At 41.1% G+C, this 23,306-nt stretch overlaps 2 protein-coding genes across 2 annotated transcripts; both read left to right on the top strand.

Annotated features, from left to right (window-relative positions):
* The first annotated feature begins 1,870 nt into the window (after positions 1-1,870).
* Positions 1,871-12,127, top strand: LOC140014585 (uncharacterized). The gene is made up of 8 exons (XM_072065643.1): positions 1,871-2,230; positions 2,378-3,110; positions 3,204-4,619; positions 4,899-5,403; positions 10,992-11,066; positions 11,177-11,307; positions 11,598-11,664; positions 11,746-12,127. Exons 1-8 carry the CDS (start codon positions 1,871-1,873, stop codon positions 12,125-12,127), a joined length of 3,669 nt encoding a protein of 1,222 aa, XP_071921744.1.
* A 344-nt stretch (positions 12,128-12,471) lies between these two features.
* On the top strand, positions 12,472-22,900 carry LOC140014584 (uncharacterized). Its single transcript, XM_072065641.1, has 8 exons — positions 12,472-12,831; positions 12,979-13,711; positions 13,805-15,220; positions 15,500-16,004; positions 21,593-21,667; positions 21,778-21,920; positions 22,496-22,749; positions 22,832-22,900. Exons 1-8 carry the CDS (start codon positions 12,472-12,474, stop codon positions 22,898-22,900), a joined length of 3,555 nt encoding a protein of 1,184 aa, XP_071921742.1.
* The last annotated feature ends 406 nt before the right edge of the window (positions 22,901-23,306 follow it).

Here is a 23,306-nt window from a genome sequence, read left to right as displayed (position 1 = left end):
GTGAATCCCTCGACACTTGAATCTAACTACAAAAACGTCGTTGGGTGAATCCCTCGACCAATTATCTACGAGTATATGTCGAGTATACTGCGTCCTTAGTCGACGTTCGGGCCCGGGACAGGGGTATGAATGGTGACGGGTTAGGATTAAAATGAGTGGATCTACATGGATTATAGGTAGTGAGAGTTGACGGAGGGTCAACTACGATAAATGGTGATCAAGCGAGGAAAAAGGCTCCTGAGAGCCCCTGTATCCTACCTTGTGCTGTTACACGCTTTCTTAATTGTTTAACTTGTTTAAGTTATTACTCGCTGTTTGAATTACGTGACTGCATGTTTTGGGGCACCACTGAGCTTTAGCTCACCCCATGTTTATTTGTTTTCCTTACAGGATGGGGAGTTTGAAAGTATTCGAGCAGCTTATATTTCCTATGGTTGTACTTGAACAATTTGAATGTAATTCTAGGTCTGTAATGAATTCTAAGCTAAGCATTGTACTTTTCATTTTGGATTGCCACTTGAAGCTGGAAAAGTGTAATCTCTAATTCTAATACTCAATTTGTATGTTTGTATTAGTATAGTATATCCTTATCTATTGCGAGCGTCGCTGGAAGTGTTTAAGAACCGTCGATTGGCTAAGTTATATACTGTTATCTCTGAAGTTAATGTGGTGGTAGAAATTGTTTTGTTTCGGAAGAATCCTTTTTGTAATAGTTTAGGTTAACCGTCGGAGGAATTTGGTTTAGACTGCTTGCGTGAGTCCTGGCGAGAGCTGGGCAGACGGCCCGCCAACCCTTTGGTTCGCCTTAGGGGGAAGTGGGGTCGCCACAGGTGGTATCAGAGCCTAGGTTTGAAAAGTTATTTGAGAGATATACTATACGAGTTAGAAACCCCGATCTTTTTAGAAGTAAGAATTGAGACCATTAGATACATCTTAAGTAATACCGATTCGATTAGTTATTTGAGCTCTAACCTCTAAGTTTTAATTCTTTTGCAGGTATGGAGAATGGTAATGGACACGCTAATGGTAATGGGGCGTCTAATGGTCACATAGAGCCTCTTAGGTCCATTTCCTAGAGGCCACGAGGTGGAGGAGCCCATATACGTTACACCCCAGCTGATAGGCACCCTCGGTGCCAGTGTAGGGCCACTTATGCCTACCCCAATGAGCTAGTACTATCCCTGGATGATGAGCGTCACCAGCTGAAGGACGCTAACTTCACCATGACCCAGGATGTAGAGGAGCTGAGTATCATGGTGGATACCCAGTTCGACCGCATAGCCGATTTGGAGATTAGGTTAACTGCTGAGCATCATTTGCTGGAGGCTGCTCGTTTGGAGATAGAACGACAGAAGTCTAGGGCGACTCGACTAGCTGAGAGGATGCGTGATAGGAGTGCCGGCATCAGGGCTGATGCCGCAATGATGATAGATGAGGCCACGAGTATCTTTCAGAGTGTAGAGCAGGAGGACCCGGAGGAGGATCCGGAGGAGGACATAGCTCACGATAGCCCTGCTGAGGGTTAGGCTTGGATCGATTCGACCATATTGGATATGTAGGGTTAGAATAGGGGGACATTAGCTAGGTCATCAAGTTTTGTCTAGGTGGATGACTTATTTCTGAGGCACCATATCCCTAATTTTTGTTTAAGGGATTATCTGTATGTATTTTTGCTAGTTATGTGCCTTACTTTTGGGAATGTCCCAACCTATTATTTGTATGACTTTCTCTTGGAAATATATGTTAAGCGTTTTACTTACTTTTCTTCCGTTCCATATCGATTTTATTTACTAAGGAAATATTAATAAGCCTAAATAAACAACACTTCGCCTAATCGTTTGATCCTCCCATAATAGGCATAACTTAGTCTATGGATCGCCAAGTGATAGGAAGGGGCCGCGGGAGACCCACTAGACAACACCCGGAAGCGGGTAGAGATAGAGAGCCCGAGGTCAACCCAGACCAAGGGCAAGAGGGAGGGGCCGGAGACGGAGTAGCCACCGCTATTAACCGTATCACTGACGTCCTAGAGCGCTTGACTGAACACCAAGCTACTGGACCAGGGCGCCATCAGGGAGGCCCAGTTGATTCCGATGATCGGGCATTGGAAAGGTTCCTGAAGTTTGGACCTCCCAAATTTTACGGGGGACCCGAGCCGGAAGTGGCCGAAGGCTGGTGGGAGAGGATCACTGAGATCTTCGCCGCCTTAAACTATACGGAGGAGCGAAAGGTGACTTTTGCCACCTTCCAGTTTGAGGGAGCCGCTCGCTCCTGGTGGAACCTAATGAGGGTTCATTGGGAGACTAATCATACACCACGAACTTGGGTGAACTTCACAAGGGAGATCAATGCCAAATTCCTTCCACCTCTCATTCAGGAGAAGAGAGAGGATGATTTCATTAGATGCAAGCAAGGGGCGATGAGTGTCGCCGAATATGAAATTCAGTTCACAAAGCTATCCCGCTTTGCACCTGAGTTGATAGCCACCGAGCAAAGGCGTGTTCGGAGGTTTGTGCAGGGTTTGAATGTGGAACTACAGGAAAGTTTAGCCGCCGTGAGGATAGATACTTTCGCAGATGCTGTCGAGAGAGCTCAGAGAGTTGAAGTAGCTAGAGCTCAAGTGAAATCTTTTCAGGCTAAGAAAAGATTTAACCCCAGCAGTAGTCGAGAGCCGACATATGGAAATACTCCACCGGCTAAAGTGGGCCGAGGAACTGGCGGAGTGACTAGTCCCGGAGCACCGCGAGGTGCACTAGCAAGGGGAACCGGGGCAAGGAATGCAGGGGGAAGAAACAATGGAATTAGAGGGGGACCGATTGGAAGAGGACAACCTAGGAATACCTCGCAAGGAGGCCGAGCCATAATTCCCCAAATGACTTGTGTATACTGTAAGAAACCTGGTCATACTATGGATAGCTGCTGGAAGAGGCAAGGAAAGTGCTTGAAATGCGGAAGTAGCGAGCACCAGATTTCCGGATGTCCATCAATGCAAGGTGGGACTACCCCAAATGCTAGACCAAACACTTCTGGAGGGAGCCGGCCGACAGTTCCTGCCAGAGTGTATGCTATAGGTGACCAACCTGTACCTGATGCCTCGGAAGTGGTGGAAGGTACACTCCCGATTTTTCACCGATTAGCTAAAGTGTTAATTGACCCTGGTGCAACCCATTAATTCTTTAATCCATCCTTTATGTCTGGAATAGATGTGCAACCTGTTAGATTACCCTTCGATCTTGAAGTTAGAACACCCATGGGTAATAAGAATGTAATCACTAGTCTGGCTTATAAGAATTGTGAATTCTGGATTGGAGAGCGTAAAATGCTAGTGGATTTGATCAGTCTGGACATAAAAGGTTACGATGTTATAATAGGAATGGATTTTCTAGGCCATCATCATGCTAAACTTGACTGCCGAGCGAAAGTGGTGGAATTTTGTATACCTGGTGAAGCAACCCTGAGGTTAGATGTCAAGGGTAGGTTAGCATCATCTGCTATGATCTCAGGAATTCGAGCAAGGAAAATGTTGTCTAAAGGAGCACAAGGTTTCTTAGCTTTCTTGATAAACGCTCCCAGTGATCAAGTGAAGCTGGAGGATGTACCAGTGGTACAGGAATTTTCGGATGTTTTTCCCGAAGAGCTTAAGACTCTACCGCCGGAAAGAGAAGTGGAATTTAAGATTGACTTGATGCCTGGAACGGCTCCAATTTCTAAGACCCCGTATCGAATGGCTCCTGCCGAGCTAAAAGAATTGAAAATTCAATTACAGGATCTGTTGGAGAAAGGTTTTGTGAAGGAGAGTGACTCACCTTGGGGAGCACCCGTCCTATTCGTGAAGAAAAAAGATGGAAGCTTGAGGTTGTGTGTCGATTACCGAGGGTTAAATGAGGCTACAATCAAGAATAAATACCCTCTACCGTTAATTGATAGCTTGTTCGACCAACTGCAAGGGTCGGTGGTTTTCTCTAAGCTGGATTTAAGGCAAGGGTACTATCAGTTGAAGATCAAGAAGGAAGATATACCTAAGACTGCTTTCAGTACAAGATACAGACATTTTGAGTTTGCAGTCATGTCTTTTGGATTAACCAACGCACCAACTGCTTTCATGGACCTAATGCAGAGAATTTTTAAGAAATATCTGGACCAGTTTGTAGTGGTTTTCATAGATGATATCTTGATTTACTCTAAGACTCGAGAGGAGCATGCTAAGCACCTAGGGGTGGTTTTGCAGATACTAAGAGAACATAAGCTGTATGCCAAATTCAGCAAGTGTGAGTTTTGGTTGACTGAAATATCTTTTCTAGGGCACAGAGTTTCTGAAGATGGAATTGCCATGGATCCGGCAAAAGTTGAGGCCGTTACAAATTGGAAACAACCAAAAACTCCAACTGAAGTTAGAAGTTTCTTGGGCTTAGCAGGTTATTATAGGCGATTTATTCAGGATTTCTCGAAAATTGCAGGACCTATGACTGAGCTAACCAAGAAAGGGGCTAAGTTTGTCTGGACTCCGAAGTGCGAGTCAAGTTTTCAGGAACTAAAGAAGCGGTTAACATCCGCTCCCGTTTTGGTTTTACCTGATGGAGGTGAAGGTTATGCTGTATATTCTGATGCTTCCAGAGAAGGTCTGGGATGTGTTTTAATGCAAATGGGTAAGGTAGTTGCCTATGCTTCTAGGAGATTGAAACCCCACGAATAGAACTACCCAACTCATGACCTAGAACTAGCCGCAGTAATTTTCGCCTTGAAGAAATGGAGACACTACTTGTACGGCATGACTTTTGAGGTTTTTACGGACCATAAGAGCCTCAAGTACTTGTTCTCCCAAAAGGAGCTAAATTTGAGACAAAGGCGATGGGTAGAATTTCTGGAAGATTATGACTGCTCGATTAATTACCAACCAGGAAAAGCCAATGTGGTGGCTGACGCTCTTAGTAGGAAGGCCCAAGTAGCAGGGTTAATGGTAAAAGAGTGGGATATGTTAGAAGAAATAAGTGGCTGGAACCCTCGCTTGGAGAAATTGAAGGTTTTATTTGGGAACTTATCATTGAAGTCACCGTTACTAGAGCGTATTAAGGAGGCCCAGAAAACGGACCCTATGATTCGGAAGAATTTGGAGAAAGTGCAAAAAGGGGAAACCCTAGACTTCAAATTAGGGCCTGAAGGGGTATTGAGGTTTCGAGATCGAATTGTGGTTCCGGCAGATGAAGAGATAAGAAAAGGAATTCTAGAAGAATCACATCGATCGAAGTATACTATACATCCAGGTGTGACCAAGATGTATCATGATGTGAAGGGATTATACTGGTGGGAAGGTTTGAAAAAGGACGTGGCAGAGTTTGTGCAGAGATGCTTGATTTGCCAACAAGTAAACGCTGAGCATCAGAAGCCCTCTGGTTTATTGCAACTGTTAGAAATCCCTGAATGGAAATGGGAACACATAACAATGGATTTTGTAACGGGACTACCTAAAAGTCAAAAAGGATTTGATGCAATTTGGGTAATAGTCGATCGACTCACCAAGTCTGCACACTTCGTGCCTGTAAGCATGAGTTTTTCATTGAAAAAATTGGTCAAGTTGTACACAGAAGAGATCCTAAGGTTACATGGTATTCCAGTGAGTATCGTGTCTGATCGAGACCCAAGATTTGTCTCGCGTTTTTGGCAGAAATTTCAGGACTCTTTGGGGACCAAGTTGAAGTTTAGTACTGCGTACCATCCCCAAACCGACGGGCAATCGGAAAGGACAATTCAAACTCTAGAGGATTTACTGAGGTCGTGTATACTGGATTTTGGAGGTAAGTGGAGCCAATATATGACCTTGGTGGAATTCGCATATAATAATAGCTATCAAGCTTCGATCCAAATGGCACCTTATGAAGCTTTGTATGGAAGAAGGTGCCGATCTCCGATTCATTGGGATGAAGTTGGAGAAAAGAAAGTCGTAGACCCTACAGCTATACCTTGGATCGAGGAAGCACAGGAAAAAGTAAAACTAATTAGAGAAAGGCTTCAAGTTGCTCAGAGTAGACAAAAGAGCTACGCCGACACAAGGAGGAAAGATTTGGAATTCGAAGTAGGAGACAAGGTTTTCCTCAGAATTAAACCCTTGAAGGGCGGAGTAGTGTCTAAGAAAGGTAAGAAGTTGAAGCCAAGGTATATCGGACCTTTCGAAATTTTGAAAAGAATTGGGTTAGTAGCGTATCAATTGAAGTTGCCTGCAAGCATGGCTAAGATTCACGATGTATTTCACGTCTCCATGCTTAGGAAATATTATTCCGACCCAAGTCACGTACTTCCACTGGAAGGAATTGAAGTGGATGAGACGTTAACGTACGAAGAAGGACCGGTCAGGATTTTGGAAAGAGAAATGAAGGAGCTGAGAAATAAGAAAATTCCTCTGGTGAAGATTTGGTGGAAAAATCATGGACTCGAGGAAGCAACTTGGGAGTTAGAAGAAGAAATGCAGAAAAAGTATCCCGATTTATTTATCCAGAATGTGTGAATTTTGAGGACAAAATTCATTGTAAGGAGGGGAGGATGTGAGAACCTTGAATTTTGCAAGAAATACCAATGCATAATTCAATTTCACTTTTATTTAGCATTCGTATTCTTTAAATCTTTTCTAGTATTACTTTCACTCGCTTTTATATACTGGTGCAAATTTCATTCGTAGTTCTTATTCTAATCTACCACATTATTTCATTTGTTTTAAACAAGTAAATAAAAATAATTTTCGTGTGCAAAATAATACAACGGTGCTAACTATTAAAGCACTTAGCTTTGCTACACTAAGTTAATAATTCTTGAGTTATATTAAGTTTACTCCTTGAAAATAATTCCTTAATTTTGTTATATAGTTAATTCTAATTTCGAATAAGGTTAAGTGTAGCTAGATATCTCTATATGTTTATGCAACCGGTAAATTCTAGATAAAATCAATACAAGTACTCTAACCATATTTAGGACATAAAATTTCGATAACCAAAGCCTTGCAAGATTAGCGAATCATTAGGCGTTCAAATCACACTTGGGGACAATTTTTGGACCTAAGTTAGGACCAAGGACTTAAGTGGATAATAGGAGGAGAAGTGAAAAGACTAAACTACCCTCAGAATGTCACACAATTACCCCACGGCCACAACCATTCCAGGCAGCCAAACAACTCCTCGGACAGCATGATCAGCCACCACCCCAGCCGGCCAACCGCATCCTTCACCACTTCAACACACCACCACCCTAGCTGACCAACCGGCATCTTCACCACTGCAGTACACCATCTTTGCTAACACTCAACCTCTTCTCCTAAACCGGCACCATACACTTTTCTCTCCCTTTCATATCTCAAGCCACAACCTCATTCCCTCTCAACAAACACATTTCCCTCACCGCCTCGCTATCATCGTCAAAGAAGAACGCGAGCTGCAATTCCCTTTCTGTCTTGTTCTGGCCGTAAGCTGGAGTGAAGGCAGAGAGAAGCCGTGAGCAAGCTCCACACATTCTGCACCTCCATTTCACCCAACTTCACGACTGTGTCACCACCAGCTCCACCGACAACCACAACCTCAATCACTGCCGCGTGCGTGAGAGCTGAGAGGAAGAAAAATTTTCCAGATTTTCGTGTGAAAGATTAGCTTGCTGTGAGGTAAAATTCTGGATCATGTTAGGACTAATCAGAGGTAGTTTGAGCTATCTTGAAGCATGCATGTACTGTGGTACCATCGGATGATGAATTTAAGCTATTAGAAAAATTTCTGTCTTGGTTAAATACCCCTGCCGAGTAGCTGAGTTGGGAATGTAGCTCTAATGTGTTTTCCGGAAATGATTTGAGCATGCATTGGTGATTAACTAATCGAATCTGGGATGATTATTATGATTAGGGTCATGCATGAATTTAATTAGCCTGGATTACTTTGGAAATAAAAATGAAACAGAACTTTTCACATGCAAACTCATCCGAGTGTAGTCTCACCAAATTCTGGAATTATGAATGTGTTTTGCTGCTGCCGAGCTGATTTTCTGGTCTGGATGTTAGCTAATTAACTCAGCAATTGTGCATGTGAGAATTAAGGGCAAAATAAAAGGCTTTAACTGAAGAAAATATCGGATGATGAACTAAAGAGCTTAGAAAATTCTGTTTTGTTGAGAATGATTCTGCCGAGAGAATGGTTTGGAAATGCAACTGAAATTCTGTTTTCTTGTGATAACCTGAGCACTCAAGTGTAATTAGCCGAGTGGAACTTAATGTTTATGATGTCTAGGACCCTGCATGTTAATTCTATGAAGTTGATTGATGAATTAAGGAACCTAAGAAATTCTGGTTTGATGAAAAATCTTCTGCCGAGACTAATTAAGAAATGATTTGCTTAATTATGACAAGCTGTGGTTATAATCCTAACTATCCAAGTGAAGACAAAATGCTTAAGGGCCTGCATGTTGAGTTATACGATTGGACAATGAAACTAGGAACTTGGAAAAAATTCTGGTTTTGTGAATTGGAAATTCTTATGAGCTGAAAATTTCCGAGACCTTAAATTTGATATATAATTTTCAATCTGTCTTATGGTGATGATTTGAGTTGATAAATGTGAATAGCCAGTTAACAAATGTTAATTAAAGCTTGCATGAGGTCAAGTAGCAAGCTAACAAAGAGAATAAAATGAAAGTAGAAAAATTGGTTCATAAATGATCATCCGAGACTAGTTGTTATAATTTCTGGATTTGTGTTAGATGAGTATAATTGTAGCTTGAACCTGGATTTGATTTGGAAACCTTTACTAGCTAGCTACGTGTTTACATGTACTAATAGAGTACCAAAAATTCTGTTTTAACCAAAGAAAATCCTGTTTTGGAACCATTGTTATTGCTGGAATTTCTTTGGGAAATGCCGTGAACTTGAACCTGGAAATTTTGAAGATTATAACCGTGGTTTAACTTCAACTCCTGAACGAGAATTGTGCATTGTTTAGCTAAGTAATTGCATGAGGAAGTGAGAGTTTAATAGCCTGTTTCAACTGAGGAAATAAAGTGAAAACAGAAAACTCCTTCATGCATGATTCATCCGTGGCTTGCTAGACAGATTCTTGAATTTTTTTGGGATGTTTAATCTTGTTGCTCGAATTTGATTATGAACCAGAATCTTCAGCTTGACTTTAGAATTGTTCCTTGGGGTGTTAGAAACCCGAAATGCACGACAAAATGCACACGTAGTCTGTGAAAACTGTTTGGCAATGAGTCATTTGATATCTTGGGAATTCGATTTGGAAATAGTGAAGCGTAGCTATGGATAAGCTGGAAATTTTCCAGCCTTAGTCATGTTTGATAAAGAAGTACGTATGGATTTCTTTATATATTTTGGAGCTGTGGAAAAATTGTATTACTACTGAATTCGCTTTATAATACCTTGAGATGGTCATGCATTTGAATTTTGGGGTGACAATGTGATATTATGGATGGAATTTCTTGGCCATTGGAATGATTTTATAAAGTATTATTGGATGATGGAAGTTAATTGCTGGAATGTCTTGGGACTCCACTCTTATTTTATTTGCTTATGTTGGGTTAGCTGAAACCAAGTGCTAATGATTGATGAAGCCTTGGTCGATCATTTTATTTTATTCAGAATTGCAATTGCCTAAAGCTAGGGCTAATGATTGACGAAGCCCTAGTAATTTGCTATGTGATTTTTGCCATATTTTGATCCATAATATGTCTTCGAAACGGAATCGGAGCTGTGGAAGTTATATCGACCTTGCGAACTCGATTAGTTGTTATCAAAATTAACCAAAAATATTTTCCAGCTAGCATTATACTATAAAACTCCATATTTAGTGTTTTGCCTAAAACTTTCCAACTCGATAATTTCCTTTAGTTCAAACTAGCCTTGACAGCTACAGTAAATAAGTTCTATAACTTTTGGAAACTCCAAGTCTTATTTCAATTCTTTTCCTTTCTATAAGCTTTGCACTTGGATAGTTAACTATAAGAAAAGTTCCAAAATACAAGCCTTACCAATCTTTAGTGAAAAGCTTGGGAGACCTGCTCGGCAAGAAACCCTATTCTAGGAAAAATAGTTTTTAAGGATAATTTTTGCCAAAAGCCGTAAATTTAGAGAAATGTTCAAAGTAACCTTCTAACTTTGATATTGAGAAGTTTGTCGACTTGTTTCTAGTAAGTAATACTAGTTACCCTCTTCTAAGGAAAAATAAGGAACATTTCTACTACTTTTGTCAAGCTTCAATCTAAATAGATTTTTGAAATCTCTTGAGAAAGTAAACTAGTATTATATTAAATAAATTCTTAAACGAATAAGTTTAAAAACTGAATAGAAACTTATGGTTTCAAAATTTGGTTTTTAGGATTTTGCGAGGACGCGGAATTCGATTCTCAACTTGATACCTGAACTCCACTCTTGGTGAGTGTCCCTGCCTGTTCTTTTCCTACCTGAATTAAGTGCTTTCTTGACTCGATATGTGATAAATTGCAAAACAAGTTTTGATCCGTCGAAGTGAACAGTGTGTACTTTATCGCACTAGCCGTTCGAGTGGTGACTTGCGTGAATCATTTTTCTCGTGAATCCTTGAATCTAAAAGTAGTTACGTCGTTGGGTGAATCCCTCGACACTTGAATCTAACTACAAAAACGTCGTTGGGTGAATCCCACGACCAATTATCTACGAGTATATGTCGAGTATACTGCGTCCTTAGTCGACGTTCGGGCCCGGGACAGGGGTATGAATGGTGACGGGTTAGGATTAAAATGAGTGGATCTACATGGATTATAGGTAGTGAGAGTTGACGGAGGGTCAACTACGATAAATGGTGATCAAGCGAGGAAAAAGGCTCCTGAGAGCCCCTGTATCCTACCTTGTGCTGTTACACGCTTTCTTAATTGTTTAACTTGTTTAAGTTATTACTCGCTGTTTGAATTACGTGACTGCATGTTTTGGGGCACCACTGAGCTTTAGCTCACCCCATGTTTATTTGTTTTCCTTACAGGATGGGGAGTTTGAAAGTATTCGAGCAGCTTATATTTCCTATGGTTGTACTTGAACAATTTGAATGTAATTCTAGGTCTGTAATGAATTCTAAGCTAAGCATTGTACTTTTCATTTTGGATTGCCACTTGAAGCTGGAAAAGTGTAATCTCTAATTCTAATACTCAATTTGTATGTTTGTATTAGTATAGTATATCCTTATCTATTGCGAGCGTCGCTGGAAGTGTTTAAGAACCGTCGATTGGCTAAGTTATATACTGTTATCTCTGAAGTTAATGTGGTGGTAGAAATTGTTTTGTTTCGGAAGAATCCTTTTTGTAATAGTTTAGGTTAACCGTCGGAGGAATTTGGTTTAGACTGCTTGCGTGAGTCCTGGCGAGAGCTGGGCAGACGGCCCGCCAACCCTTTGGTTCGCCTTAGGGGGAAGTGGGGTCGCCACAGGTGGTATCAGAGCCTAGGTTTGAAAAGTTATTTGAGAGATATACTATACGAGTTAGAAACCCCGATCTTTTTAGAAGTAAGAATTGAGACCATTAGATACATCTTAAGTAATACCGATTCGATTAGTTATTTGAGCTCTAACCTCTAAGTTTTAATTCTTTTGCAGGTATGGAGAATGGTAATGGACACGCTAATGGTAATGGGGCGTCTAATGGTCACATAGAGCCTCTTAGGTCCATTTCCTAGAGGCCACGAGGTGGAGGAGCCCATATACGTTACACCCCAGCTGATAGGCACCCTCGGTGCCAGTGTAGGGCCACTTATGCCTACCCCAATGAGCTAGTACTATCCCTGGATGATGAGCGTCACCAGCTGAAGGACGCTAACTTCACCATGACCCAGGATGTAGAGGAGCTGAGTATCATGGTGGATACCCAGTTCGACCGCATAGCCGATTTGGAGATTAGGTTAACTGCTGAGCATCATTTGCTGGAGGCTGCTCGTTTGGAGATAGAACGACAGAAGTCTAGGGCGACTCGACTAGCTGAGAGGATGCGTGATAGGAGTGCCGGCATCAGGGCTGATGCCGCAATGATGATAGATGAGGCCACGAGTATCTTTCAGAGTGTAGAGCAGGAGGACCCGGAGGAGGATCCGGAGGAGGACATAGCTCACGATAGCCCTGCTGAGGGTTAGGCTTGGATCGATTCGACCATATTGGATATGTAGGGTTAGAATAGGGGGACATTAGCTAGGTCATCAAGTTTTGTCTAGGTGGATGACTTATTTCTGAGGCACCATATCCCTAATTTTTGTTTAAGGGATTATCTGTATGTATTTTTGCTAGTTATGTGCCTTACTTTTGGGAATGTCCCAACCTATTATTTGTATGACTTTCTCTTGGAAATATATGTTAAGCGTTTTACTTACTTTTCTTCCGTTCCATATCGATTTTATTTACTAAGGAAATATTAATAAGCCTAAATAAACAACACTTCGCCTAATCGTTTGATCCTCCCATAATAGGCATAACTTAGTCTATGGATCGCCAAGTGATAGGAAGGGGCCGCGGGAGACCCACTAGACAACACCCGGAAGCGGGTAGAGATAGAGAGCCCGAGGTCAACCCAGACCAAGGGCAAGAGGGAGGGGCCGGAGACGGAGTAGCCACCGCTATTAACCGTATCACTGACGTCCTAGAGCGCTTGACTGAACACCAAGCTACTGGACCAGGGCGCCATCAGGGAGGCCCAGTTGATTCCGATGATCGGGCATTGGAAAGGTTCCTGAAGTTTGGACCTCCCAAATTTTACGGGGGACCCGAGCCGGAAGTGGCCGAAGGCTGGTGGGAGAGGATCACTGAGATCTTCGCCGCCTTAAACTATACGGAGGAGCGAAAGGTGACTTTTGCCACCTTCCAGTTTGAGGGAGCCGCTCGCTCCTGGTGGAACCTAATGAGGGTTCATTGGGAGACTAATCATACACCACGAACTTGGGTGAACTTCACAAGGGAGATCAATGCCAAATTCCTTCCACCTCTCATTCAGGAGAAGAGAGAGGATGATTTCATTAGATGCAAGCAAGGGGCGATGAGTGTCGCCGAATATGAAATTCAGTTCACAAAGCTATCCCGCTTTGCACCTGAGTTGATAGCCACCGAGCAAAGGCGTGTTCGGAGGTTTGTGCAGGGTTTGAATGTGGAACTACAGGAAAGTTTAGCCGCCGTGAGGATAGATACTTTCGCAGATGCTGTCGAGAGAGCTCAGAGAGTTGAAGTAGCTAGAGCTCAAGTGAAATCTTTTCAGGCTAAGAAAAGATTTAACCCCAGCAGTAGTCGAGAGCCGACATATGGAAATACTCCACCGGCTAAAGTGGGCCGAGGAACTGGCGGAGTGACTAGTCCCGGAGCACCGCGAGGTGCACTAGCAAGGGGAACCGGGGCAAGGAATGCAGGGGGAAGAAACAATGGAATTAGAGGGGGACCGATTGGAAGAGGACAACCTAGGAATACCTCGCAAGGAGGCCGAGCCATAATTCCCCAAATGACTTGTGTATACTGTAAGAAACCTGGTCATACTATGGATAGCTGCTGGAAGAGGCAAGGAAAGTGCTTGAAATGCGGAAGTAGCGAGCACCAGATTTCCGGATGTCCATCAATGCAAGGTGGGACTACCCCAAATGCTAGACCAAACACTTCTGGAGGGAGCCGGCCGACAGTTCCTGCCAGAGTGTATGCTATAGGTGACCAACCTGTACCTGATGCCTCGGAAGTGGTGGAAGGTACACTCCCGATTTTTCACCGATTAGCTAAAGTGTTAATTGACCCTGGTGCAACCCATTAATTCTTTAATCCATCCTTTATGTCTGGAATAGATGTGCAACCTGTTAGATTACCCTTCGATCTTGAAGTTAGAACACCCATGGGTAATAAGAATGTAATCACTAGTCTGGCTTATAAGAATTGTGAATTCTGGATTGGAGAGCGTAAAATGCTAGTGGATTTGATCAGTCTGGACATAAAAGGTTACGATGTTATAATAGGAATGGATTTTCTAGGCCATCATCATGCTAAACTTGACTGCCGAGCGAAAGTGGTGGAATTTTGTATACCTGGTGAAGCAACCCTGAGGTTAGATGTCAAGGGTAGGTTAGCATCATCTGCTATGATCTCAGGAATTCGAGCAAGGAAAATGTTGTCTAAAGGAGCACAAGGTTTCTTAGCTTTCTTGATAAACGCTCCCAGTGATCAAGTGAAGCTGGAGGATGTACCAGTGGTACAGGAATTTTCGGATGTTTTTCCCGAAGAGCTTAAGACTCTACCGCCGGAAAGAGAAGTGGAATTTAAGATTGACTTGATGCCTGGAACGGCTCCAATTTCTAAGACCCCGTATCGAATGGCTCCTGCCGAGCTAAAAGAATTGAAAATTCAATTACAGGATCTGTTGGAGAAAGGTTTTGTGAAGGAGAGTGACTCACCTTGGGGAGCACCCGTCCTATTCGTGAAGAAAAAAGATGGAAGCTTGAGGTTGTGTGTCGATTACCGAGGGTTAAATGAGGCTACAATCAAGAATAAATACCCTCTACCGTTAATTGATAGCTTGTTCGACCAACTGCAAGGGTCGGTGGTTTTCTCTAAGCTGGATTTAAGGCAAGGGTACTATCAGTTGAAGATCAAGAAGGAAGATATACCTAAGACTGCTTTCAGTACAAGATACAGACATTTTGAGTTTGCAGTCATGTCTTTTGGATTAACCAACGCACCAACTGCTTTCATGGACCTAATGCAGAGAATTTTTAAGAAATATCTGGACCAGTTTGTAGTGGTTTTCATAGATGATATCTTGATTTACTCTAAGACTCGAGAGGAGCATGCTAAGCACCTAGGGGTGGTTTTGCAGATACTAAGAGAACATAAGCTGTATGCCAAATTCAGCAAGTGTGAGTTTTGGTTGACTGAAATATCTTTTCTAGGGCACAGAGTTTCTGAAGATGGAATTGCCATGGATCCGGCAAAAGTTGAGGCCGTTACAAATTGGAAACAACCAAAAACTCCAACTGAAGTTAGAAGTTTCTTGGGCTTAGCAGGTTATTATAGGCGATTTATTCAGGATTTCTCGAAAATTGCAGGACCTATGACTGAGCTAACCAAGAAAGGGGCTAAGTTTGTCTGGACTCCGAAGTGCGAGTCAAGTTTTCAGGAACTAAAGAAGCGGTTAACATCCGCTCCCGTTTTGGTTTTACCTGATGGAGGTGAAGGTTATGCTGTATATTCTGATGCTTCCAGAGAAGGTCTGGGATGTGTTTTAATGCAAATGGGTAAGGTAGTTGCCTATGCTTCTAGGAGATTGAAACCCCACGAATAGAACTACCCAACTCATGACCTAGAACTAGCCGCAGTAATTTTCGCCTTGAAGAAATGGAGACACTACTTGTACGGCATGACTTTTGAGGTTTTTACGGACCATAAGAGCCTCAAGTACTTGTTCTCCCAAAAGGAGCTAAATTTGAGACAAAGGCGATGGGTAGAATTTCTGGAAGATTATGACTGCTCGATTAATTACCAACCAGGAAAAGCCAATGTGGTGGCTGACGCTCTTAGTAGGAAGGCCCAAGTAGCAGGGTTAATGGTAAAAGAGTGGGATATGTTAGAAGAAATAAGTGGCTGGAACCCTCGCTTGGAGAAATTGAAGGTTTTATTTGGGAACTTATCATTGAAGTCACCGTTACTAGAGCGTATTAAGGAGGCCCAGAAAACGGACCCTATGATTCGGAAGAATTTGGAGAAAGTGCAAAAAGGGGAAACCCTAGACTTCAAATTAGGGCCTGAAGGGGTATTGAGGTTTCGAGATCGAATTGTGGTTCCGGCAGATGAAGAGATAAGAAAAGGAATTCTAGAAGAATCACATCGATCGAAGTATACTATACATCCAGGTGTGACCAAGATGTATCATGATGTGAAGGGATTATACTGGTGGGAAGGTTTGAAAAAGGACGTGGCAGAGTTTGTGCAGAGATGCTTGATTTGCCAACAAGTAAACGCTGAGCATCAGAAGCCCTCTGGTTTATTGCAACTGTTAGAAATCCCTGAATGGAAATGGGAACACATAACAATGGATTTTGTAACGGGACTACCTAAAAGTCAAAAAGGATTTGATGCAATTTGGGTAATAGTCGATCGACTCACCAAGTCTGCACACTTCGTGCCTGTAAGCATGAGTTTTTCATTGAAAAAATTGGTCAAGTTGTACACAGAAGAGATCCTAAGGTTACATGGTATTCCAGTGAGTATCGTGTCTGATCGAGACCCAAGATTTGTCTCGCGTTTTTGGCAGAAATTTCAGGACTCTTTGGGGACCAAGTTGAAGTTTAGTACTGCGTACCATCCCCAAACCGACGGGCAATCGGAAAGGACAATTCAAACTCTAGAGGATTTACTGAGGTCGTGTATACTGGATTTTGGAGGTAAGTGGAGCCAATATATGACCTTGGTGGAATTCGCATATAATAATAGCTATCAAGCTTCGATCCAAATGGCACCTTATGAAGCTTTGTATGGAAGAAGGTGCCGATCTCCGATTCATTGGGATGAAGTTGGAGAAAAGAAAGTCGTAGACCCTACAGCTATACCTTGGATCGAGGAAGCACAGGAAAAAGTAAAACTAATTAGAGAAAGGCTTCAAGTTGCTCAGAGTAGACAAAAGAGCTACGCCGACACAAGGAGGAAAGATTTGGAATTCGAAGTAGGAGACAAGGTTTTCCTCAGAATTAAACCCTTGAAGGGCGGAGTAGTGTCTAAGAAAGGTAAGAAGTTGAAGCCAAGGTATATCGGACCTTTCGAAATTTTGAAAAGAATTGGGTTAGTAGCGTATCAATTGAAGTTGCCTGCAAGCATGGCTAAGATTCACGATGTATTTCACGTCTCCATGCTTAGGAAATATTATTCCGACCCAAGTCACGTACTTCCACTGGAAGGAATTGAAGTGGATGAGACGTTAACGTACGAAGAAGGACCGGTCAGGATTTTGGAAAGAGAAATGAAGGAGCTGAGAAATAAGAAAATTCCTCTGGTGAAGATTTGGTGGAAAAATCATGGACTCGAGGAAGCAACTTGGGAGTTAGAAGAAGAAATGCAGAAAAAGTATCCCGATTTATTTATCCAGAATGTGTGAATTTTGAGGACAAAATTCATTGTAAGGAGGGGAGGATGTGAGAACCTTGAATTTTGCAAGAAATACCAATGCATAATTCAATTTCACTTTTATTTAGCATTCGTATTCTTTAAATCTTTTCTAGTATTACTTTCACTCGCTTTTATATACTGGTGCAAATTTCATTCGTAGTTCTTATTCTAATCTACCACATTATTTCATTTGTTTTAAACAAGTAAATAAAAATAATTTTCGTGTGCAAAATAATACAACGGTGCTAACTATTAAAGCACTTAGCTTTGCTACACTAAGTTAATAATTCTTGAGTTATATTAAGTTTACTCCTTGAAAATAATTCCTTAATTTTGTTATATAGTTAATTCTAATTTCGAATAAGGTTAAGTGTAGCTAGATATCTCTATATGTTTATGCAACCGGTAAATTCTAGATAAAATCAATACAAGTACTCTAACCATATTTAGGACATAAAATTTCGATAACCAAAGCCTTGCAAGATTAGCGAATCATTAGGCGTTCAAATCACACTTGGGGACAATTTTTGGACCTAAGTTAGGACCAAGGACTTAAGTGGATAATAGGAGGAGAAGTGAAAAGACTAAACTACCCTCAGAATGTCACACAATTACCCCACGGCCACAACCATTCCAGGCAGCCAAACAACTCCTCGGACAGCATGATCAGCCACCACCCCAGCCGGCCAACCGCATCCTTCACCACTTCAACACACCACCACCCTAGCTGACCAACCGGCATCTTCACCACTGCAGTACACCATCTTTGCTAACACTCAACCTCTTCTCCTAAACCGGCACCATACACTTTTCTCTCCCTTTCATATCTCAAGCCACAACCTCATTCCCTCTCAACAAACACATTTCCCTCACCGCCTCGCTATCATCGTCAAAGAAGAACGCGAGCTGCAATTCCCTTTCTGTCTTGTTCTGGCCGTAAGCTGGAGTGAAGGCAGAGAGAAGCCGTGAGCAAGCTCCACACATTCTGCACCTCCATTTCACCCAACTTCACGACTGTGTCACCACCAGCTCCACCGACAACCACAACCTCAATCACTGCCGCGTGCGTGAGAGCTGAGAGGAAGAAAAATTTTCCAGATTTTCGTGTGAAAGATTAGCTTGCTGTGAGGTAAAATTCTGGATCATGTTAGGACTAATCAGAGGTAGTTTGAGCTATCTTGAAGCATGCATGTACTGTGGTACCATCGGATGATGAATTTAAGCTATTAGAAAAATTTCTGTCTTGGTTAAATACCCCTGCCGAGTAGCTGAGTTGGGAATGTAGCTCTAATGTGTTTTCCGGAAATGATTTGAGCATGCATTGGTGATTAACTAATCGAATCTGGGATGATTATTATGATTAGGGTCATGCATGAATTTAATTAGCCTGGATTACTTTGGAAATAAAAATGAAACAGAACTTTTCACATGCAAACTCATCCGAGTGTAGTCTCACCAAATTCTGGAATTATGAATGTGTTTTGCTGCTGCCGAGCTGATTTTCTGGTCTGGATGTTAGCTAATTAACTCAGCAATTGTGCATGTGAGAATTAAGGGCAAAATAAAAGGCTTTAACTGAAGAAAATATCGGATGATGAACTAAAGAGCTTAGAAAATTCTGTTTTGTTGAGAATGATTCTGCCGAGAGAATGGTTTGGAAATGCAACTGAAATTCTGTTTTCTTGTGATAACCTGAGCACTCAAGTGTAATTAGCCGAGTGGAACTTAATGTTTATGATGTCTAGGACCCTGCATGTTAATTCTATGAAGTTGATTGATGAATTAAGGAACCTAAGAAATTCTGGTTTGATGAAAAATCTTCTGCCGAGACTAATTAAGAAATGATTTGCTTAATTATGACAAGCTGTGGTTATAATCCTAACTATCCAAGTGAAGACAAAATGCTTAAGGGCCTGCATGTTGAGTTATACGATTGGACAATGAAACTAGGAACTTGGAAAAAATTCTGGTTTTGTGAATTGGAAATTCTTATGAGCTGAAAATTTCCGAGACCTTAAATTTGATATATAATTTTCAATCTGTCTTATGGTGATGATTTGAGTTGATAAATGTGAATAGCCAGTTAACAAATGTTAATTAAAGCTTGCATGAGGTCAAGTAGCAAGCTAACAAAGAGAATAAAATGAAAGTAGAAAAATTGGTTCATAAATGATCATCCGAGACTAGTTGTTATAATTTCTGGATTTGTGTTAGATGAGTATAATTGTAGCTTGAACCTGGATTTGATTTGGAAACCTTTACTAGCTAGCTACGTGTTTACATGTACTAATAGAGTACCAAAAATTCTGTTTTAACCAAAGAAAATCCTGTTTTGGAACCATTGTTATTGCTGGAATTTCTTTGGGAAATGCCGTGAACTTGAACCTGGAAATTTTGAAGATTATAACCGTGGTTTAACTTCAACTCCTGAACGAGAATTGTGCATTGTTTAGCTAAGTAATTGCATGAGGAAGTGAGAGTTTAATAGCCTGTTTCAACTGAGGAAATAAAGTGAAAACAGAAAACTCCTTCATGCATGATTCATCCGTGGCTTGCTAGACAGATTCTTGAATTTTTTTGGGATGTTTAATCTTGTTGCTCGAATTTGATTATGAACCAGAATCTTCAGCTTGACTTTAGAATTGTTCCTTGGGGTGTTAGAAACCCGAAATGCACGACAAAATGCACACGTAGTCTGTGAAAACTGTTTGGCAATGAGTCATTTGATATCTTGGGAATTCGATTTGGAAATAGTGAAGCGTAGCTATGGATAAGCTGGAAATTTTCCAGCCTTAGTCATGTTTGATAAAGAAGTACGTATGGATTTCTTTATATATTTTGGAGCTGTGGAAAAATTGTATTACTACTGAATTCGCTTTATAATACCTTGAGATGGTCATGCATTTGAATTTTGGGGTGACAATGTGATATTATGGATGGAATTTCTTGGCCATTGGAATGATTTTATAAAGTATTATTGGATGATGGAAGTTAATTGCTGGAATGTCTTGGGACTCCACTCTTATTTTATTTGCTTATGTTGGGTTAGCTGAAACCAAGTGCTAATGATTGATGAAGCCTTGGTCGATCATTTTATTTTATTCAGAATTGCAATTGCCTAAAGCTAGGGCTAATGATTGACGAAGCCCTAGTAATTTGCTATGTGATTTTTGCCATATTTTGATCCATAATATGTCTTCGAAACGGAATCGGAGCTGTGGAAGTTATATCGACCTTGCGAACTCGATTAGTTGTTATCAAAATTAACCAAAAATATTTTCCAGCTAGCATTATACTATAAAACTCCATATTTAGTGTTTTGCCTAAAACTTTCCAACTCGATAATTTCCTTTAGTTCAAACTAGCCTTGACAGCTACAGTAAATAAGTTCTATAACTTTTGGAAACTCCAAGTCTTATTTCAATTCTTTTCCTTTCTATAAGCTTTGCACTTGGATAGTTAACTATAAGAAAAGTTCCAAAATACAAGCCTTACCAATCTTTAGTGAAAAGCTTGGGAGACCTGCTCGGCAAGAAACCCTATTCTAGGAAAAATAGTTTTTAAGGATAATTTTTGCCAAAAGCCGTAAATTTAGAGAAATGTTCAAAGTAACCTTCTAACTTTGATATTGAGAAGTTTGTCGACTTGTTTCTAGTAAGTAATACTAGTTACCCTCTTCTAAGGAAAAATAAGGAACATTTCTACTACTTTTGTCAAGCTTCAATCTAAATAGATTTTTGAAATCTCTTGAGAAAGTAAACTAGTATTATATTAAATAAATTCTTAAACGAATAAGTTTAAAAACTGAATAGAAACTTATGGTTTCAAAATTTGGTTTTTAGGATTTTGCGAGGACGCGGAATTCGATTCTCAACTTGATACCTGAACTCCACTCTTGGTGAGTGTCCCTGCCTGTTCTTTTCCTACCTGAATTAAGTGCTTTCTTGACTCGATATGTGATAAATTGCAAAACAAGTTTTGATCCGTCGAAGTGAACAGTGTGTACTTTATCGCACTAGCCGTTCGAGTGGTGACTTGCGTGAATCATTTTTCTCGTGAATCCTTGAATCTAAAAGTAGTTACGTCGTTGGGTGAATCCCTCGACACTTGAATCTAACTACAAAAACGTCGTTGGGTGAATCCCTCGACCAATTATCTACGAGTATATGTCGAGTATACTGCGTCCTTAGTCGACGTTCGGGCCCGGGACAGGGGTATGAATGGTGACGGGTTAGGATTAAAATGAGTGGATCTACATGGATTATAGGTAGTGAGAGTTGACGGAGGGTCAACTACGATAAATGGTGATCAAGCGAGGAAAAAGGCTCCTGAGAGCCCCTGTATCCTACCTTGTGCTGTTACACGCTTTCTTAATTGTTTAACTTGTTTAAGTTATTACTCGCTGTTTGAATTACGTGACTGCATGTTTTGGGGCACCACTGAGCTTTAGCTCACCCCATGTTTATTTGTTTTCCTTACAGGATGGGGAGTTTGAAAGTATTCGAGCAGCTTATATTTCCTATGGTTGTACTTGAACAATTTGAATGTAATTCTAGGTCTGTAATGAATTCTAAGCTAAGCATTGTACTTTTCATTTTGGATTGCCACTTGAAGCTGGAAAAGTGTAATCTCTAATTCTAATACTCAATTTGTATGTTTGTATTAGTATAGTATATCCTTATCTATTGCGAGCGTCGCTGGAAGTGTTTAAGAACCGTCGATTGGCTAAGTTATATACTGTTATCTCTGAAGTTAATGTGGTGGTAGAAATTGTTTTGTTTCGGAAGAATCCTTTTTGTAATAGTTTAGGTTAACCGTCGGAGGAATTTGGTTTAGACTGCTTGCGTGAGTCCTGGCGAGAGCTGGGCAGACGGCCCGCCAACCCTTTGGTTCGCCTTAGGGGGAAGTGGGGTCGCCACAGCATGTTTTCTTGGCCTCACGAGCATCCGCTCACCCCGTTAGATTTGTTTTCCTTAGCAGGAGCTGATCTGGAAGGGATTATGGAAAAAGCCTACTTGATGGCTCTTTTGGCTAGAATTTTGGAATGTATTTGTCTAGACATCTTTTGGGAAGTTGTATATTTTGGAAAGTGGATGTATTTTGAACTTGTGGTGTAAGATTGGATATTTATATATGGAAATGATTTCGTGCCTTTATTCCGATTTTATTGTTAGTATTGTACCTTAAGTTTGAACCAGAATTGTACTGAGTCCTGGCGAGAGTTGGGCAACCGTTCTGCCGATACCCTTTGGTTCGCCTTAGGGAGAAGTGAGAGCATCACAATCCAGGGGAGAGTGAAGGGGGTGGGCTGGTGCGGGATTGTCATGGGAAGTTTGTGTTCGGTTATTCGATGTATTTTGGGACAATGAGCAACCTGCATGCAGAGTTGCGCGCACTCCTTGTTGGTGTTAAGTACTGTATCGCCCGAGGGTTCCAGGAGTTACATGTTGAGGCAGATTCGCTAATGCTCATTCGGATCGTTCAGTGGGCTAGTGCATGTCCATGGCAGTTGCAGAGGGAGCTGGATGATCTGCTTCAATTTCGTCATTGTTTTCTAACGATTTCGCATTGTTATAGAGAAGCGAATTCACCAGCCGATTGTCTGGCAAATTATGGTGTCGATTCTGTGGCAGAACAGGTTTTTAATGCTTTTTCTAACCTTCCACGGTTAGTTAGGGGAATATTAGGATGGATAAGTTGGGCTTCCCAATATTCTGTAGACGAGCGGTTGGATATTCGTGACAGCAGCTTCCTCTGCTTCATCTAGTGTACGCATGATCTCTGATTAATAAAATAATTAAAAAAAAAGATATATTAGTGGGATGAAATCCAAACCCAATTAAATGATAGATTGGTGGGATAAAATCTGAGTCCAATTAAACGACAGAAGATATGAAAATGCGTCCCAATTAAATGAAAATGTGTGGAGTGTTTTTGCTATTTTTCTAAGCAAATATTGAAAATCAAATATCACATTTGCAAAAATTTGCCCAGTGTAGATCGGGTTCAGCTAAAATAAGTGCTATTGTGAGGACTCATATTTTTATTCTTAATTTAGCCTATTTTAAAATTATTTGCATTGGTGTTATTTAATTTTATTATTTTAGCATGAATTTTACTTAAATTATATTTTTATCGCTTACGCGTCTAAATTTTTCATAAGTCGAGCCGGTACGACTAATCGGAGATTTGGAG

The sequence above is a fragment of the Coffea arabica genome, chromosome 9e (genome assembly GCF_036785885.1).
Source record: "Coffea arabica cultivar ET-39 chromosome 9e, Coffea Arabica ET-39 HiFi, whole genome shotgun sequence".
Taxonomy (NCBI): Eukaryota; Viridiplantae; Streptophyta; class Magnoliopsida; order Gentianales; family Rubiaceae; genus Coffea; species Coffea arabica.
This window is presented reverse-complemented; position numbering and strand designations above follow the sequence as displayed.

What these genes read in the sequence shown, in the direction of transcription:
- LOC140014585 (XM_072065643.1), top strand. Translation starts at nt 1,871, where the DNA reads ATGGATCGCCAAGTGATAGGAAGGGGCCGCGGGAGACCCACTAGACAA. An exon ending in TGCCTCGGAAGTGGTGGAAG is followed by an intron (nt 3,111 to 3,203) that starts GTACACTCCCGA and finishes TGTCTGGAATAG; the next exon opens with ATGTGCAACCTGTTAGATTA. An exon ending in CCCTCTGGTTTATTGCAACT is followed by an intron (nt 5,404 to 10,991) that starts GTTAGAAATCCC and finishes TTTTCCTTACAG; the next exon opens with GATGGGGAGTTTGAAAGTAT.
- LOC140014584 (XM_072065641.1), top strand. Translation starts at nt 12,472, where the DNA reads ATGGATCGCCAAGTGATAGGAAGGGGCCGCGGGAGACCCACTAGACAA. An exon ending in CAATTTGAATGTAATTCTAG is followed by an intron (nt 21,668 to 21,777) that starts GTCTGTAATGAA and finishes TGTTTGTATTAG; the next exon opens with TATAGTATATCCTTATCTAT. An exon ending in TCCTTTTTGTAATAGTTTAG is followed by an intron (nt 21,921 to 22,495) that starts GTTAACCGTCGG and finishes ACCTGCATGCAG; the next exon opens with AGTTGCGCGCACTCCTTGTT.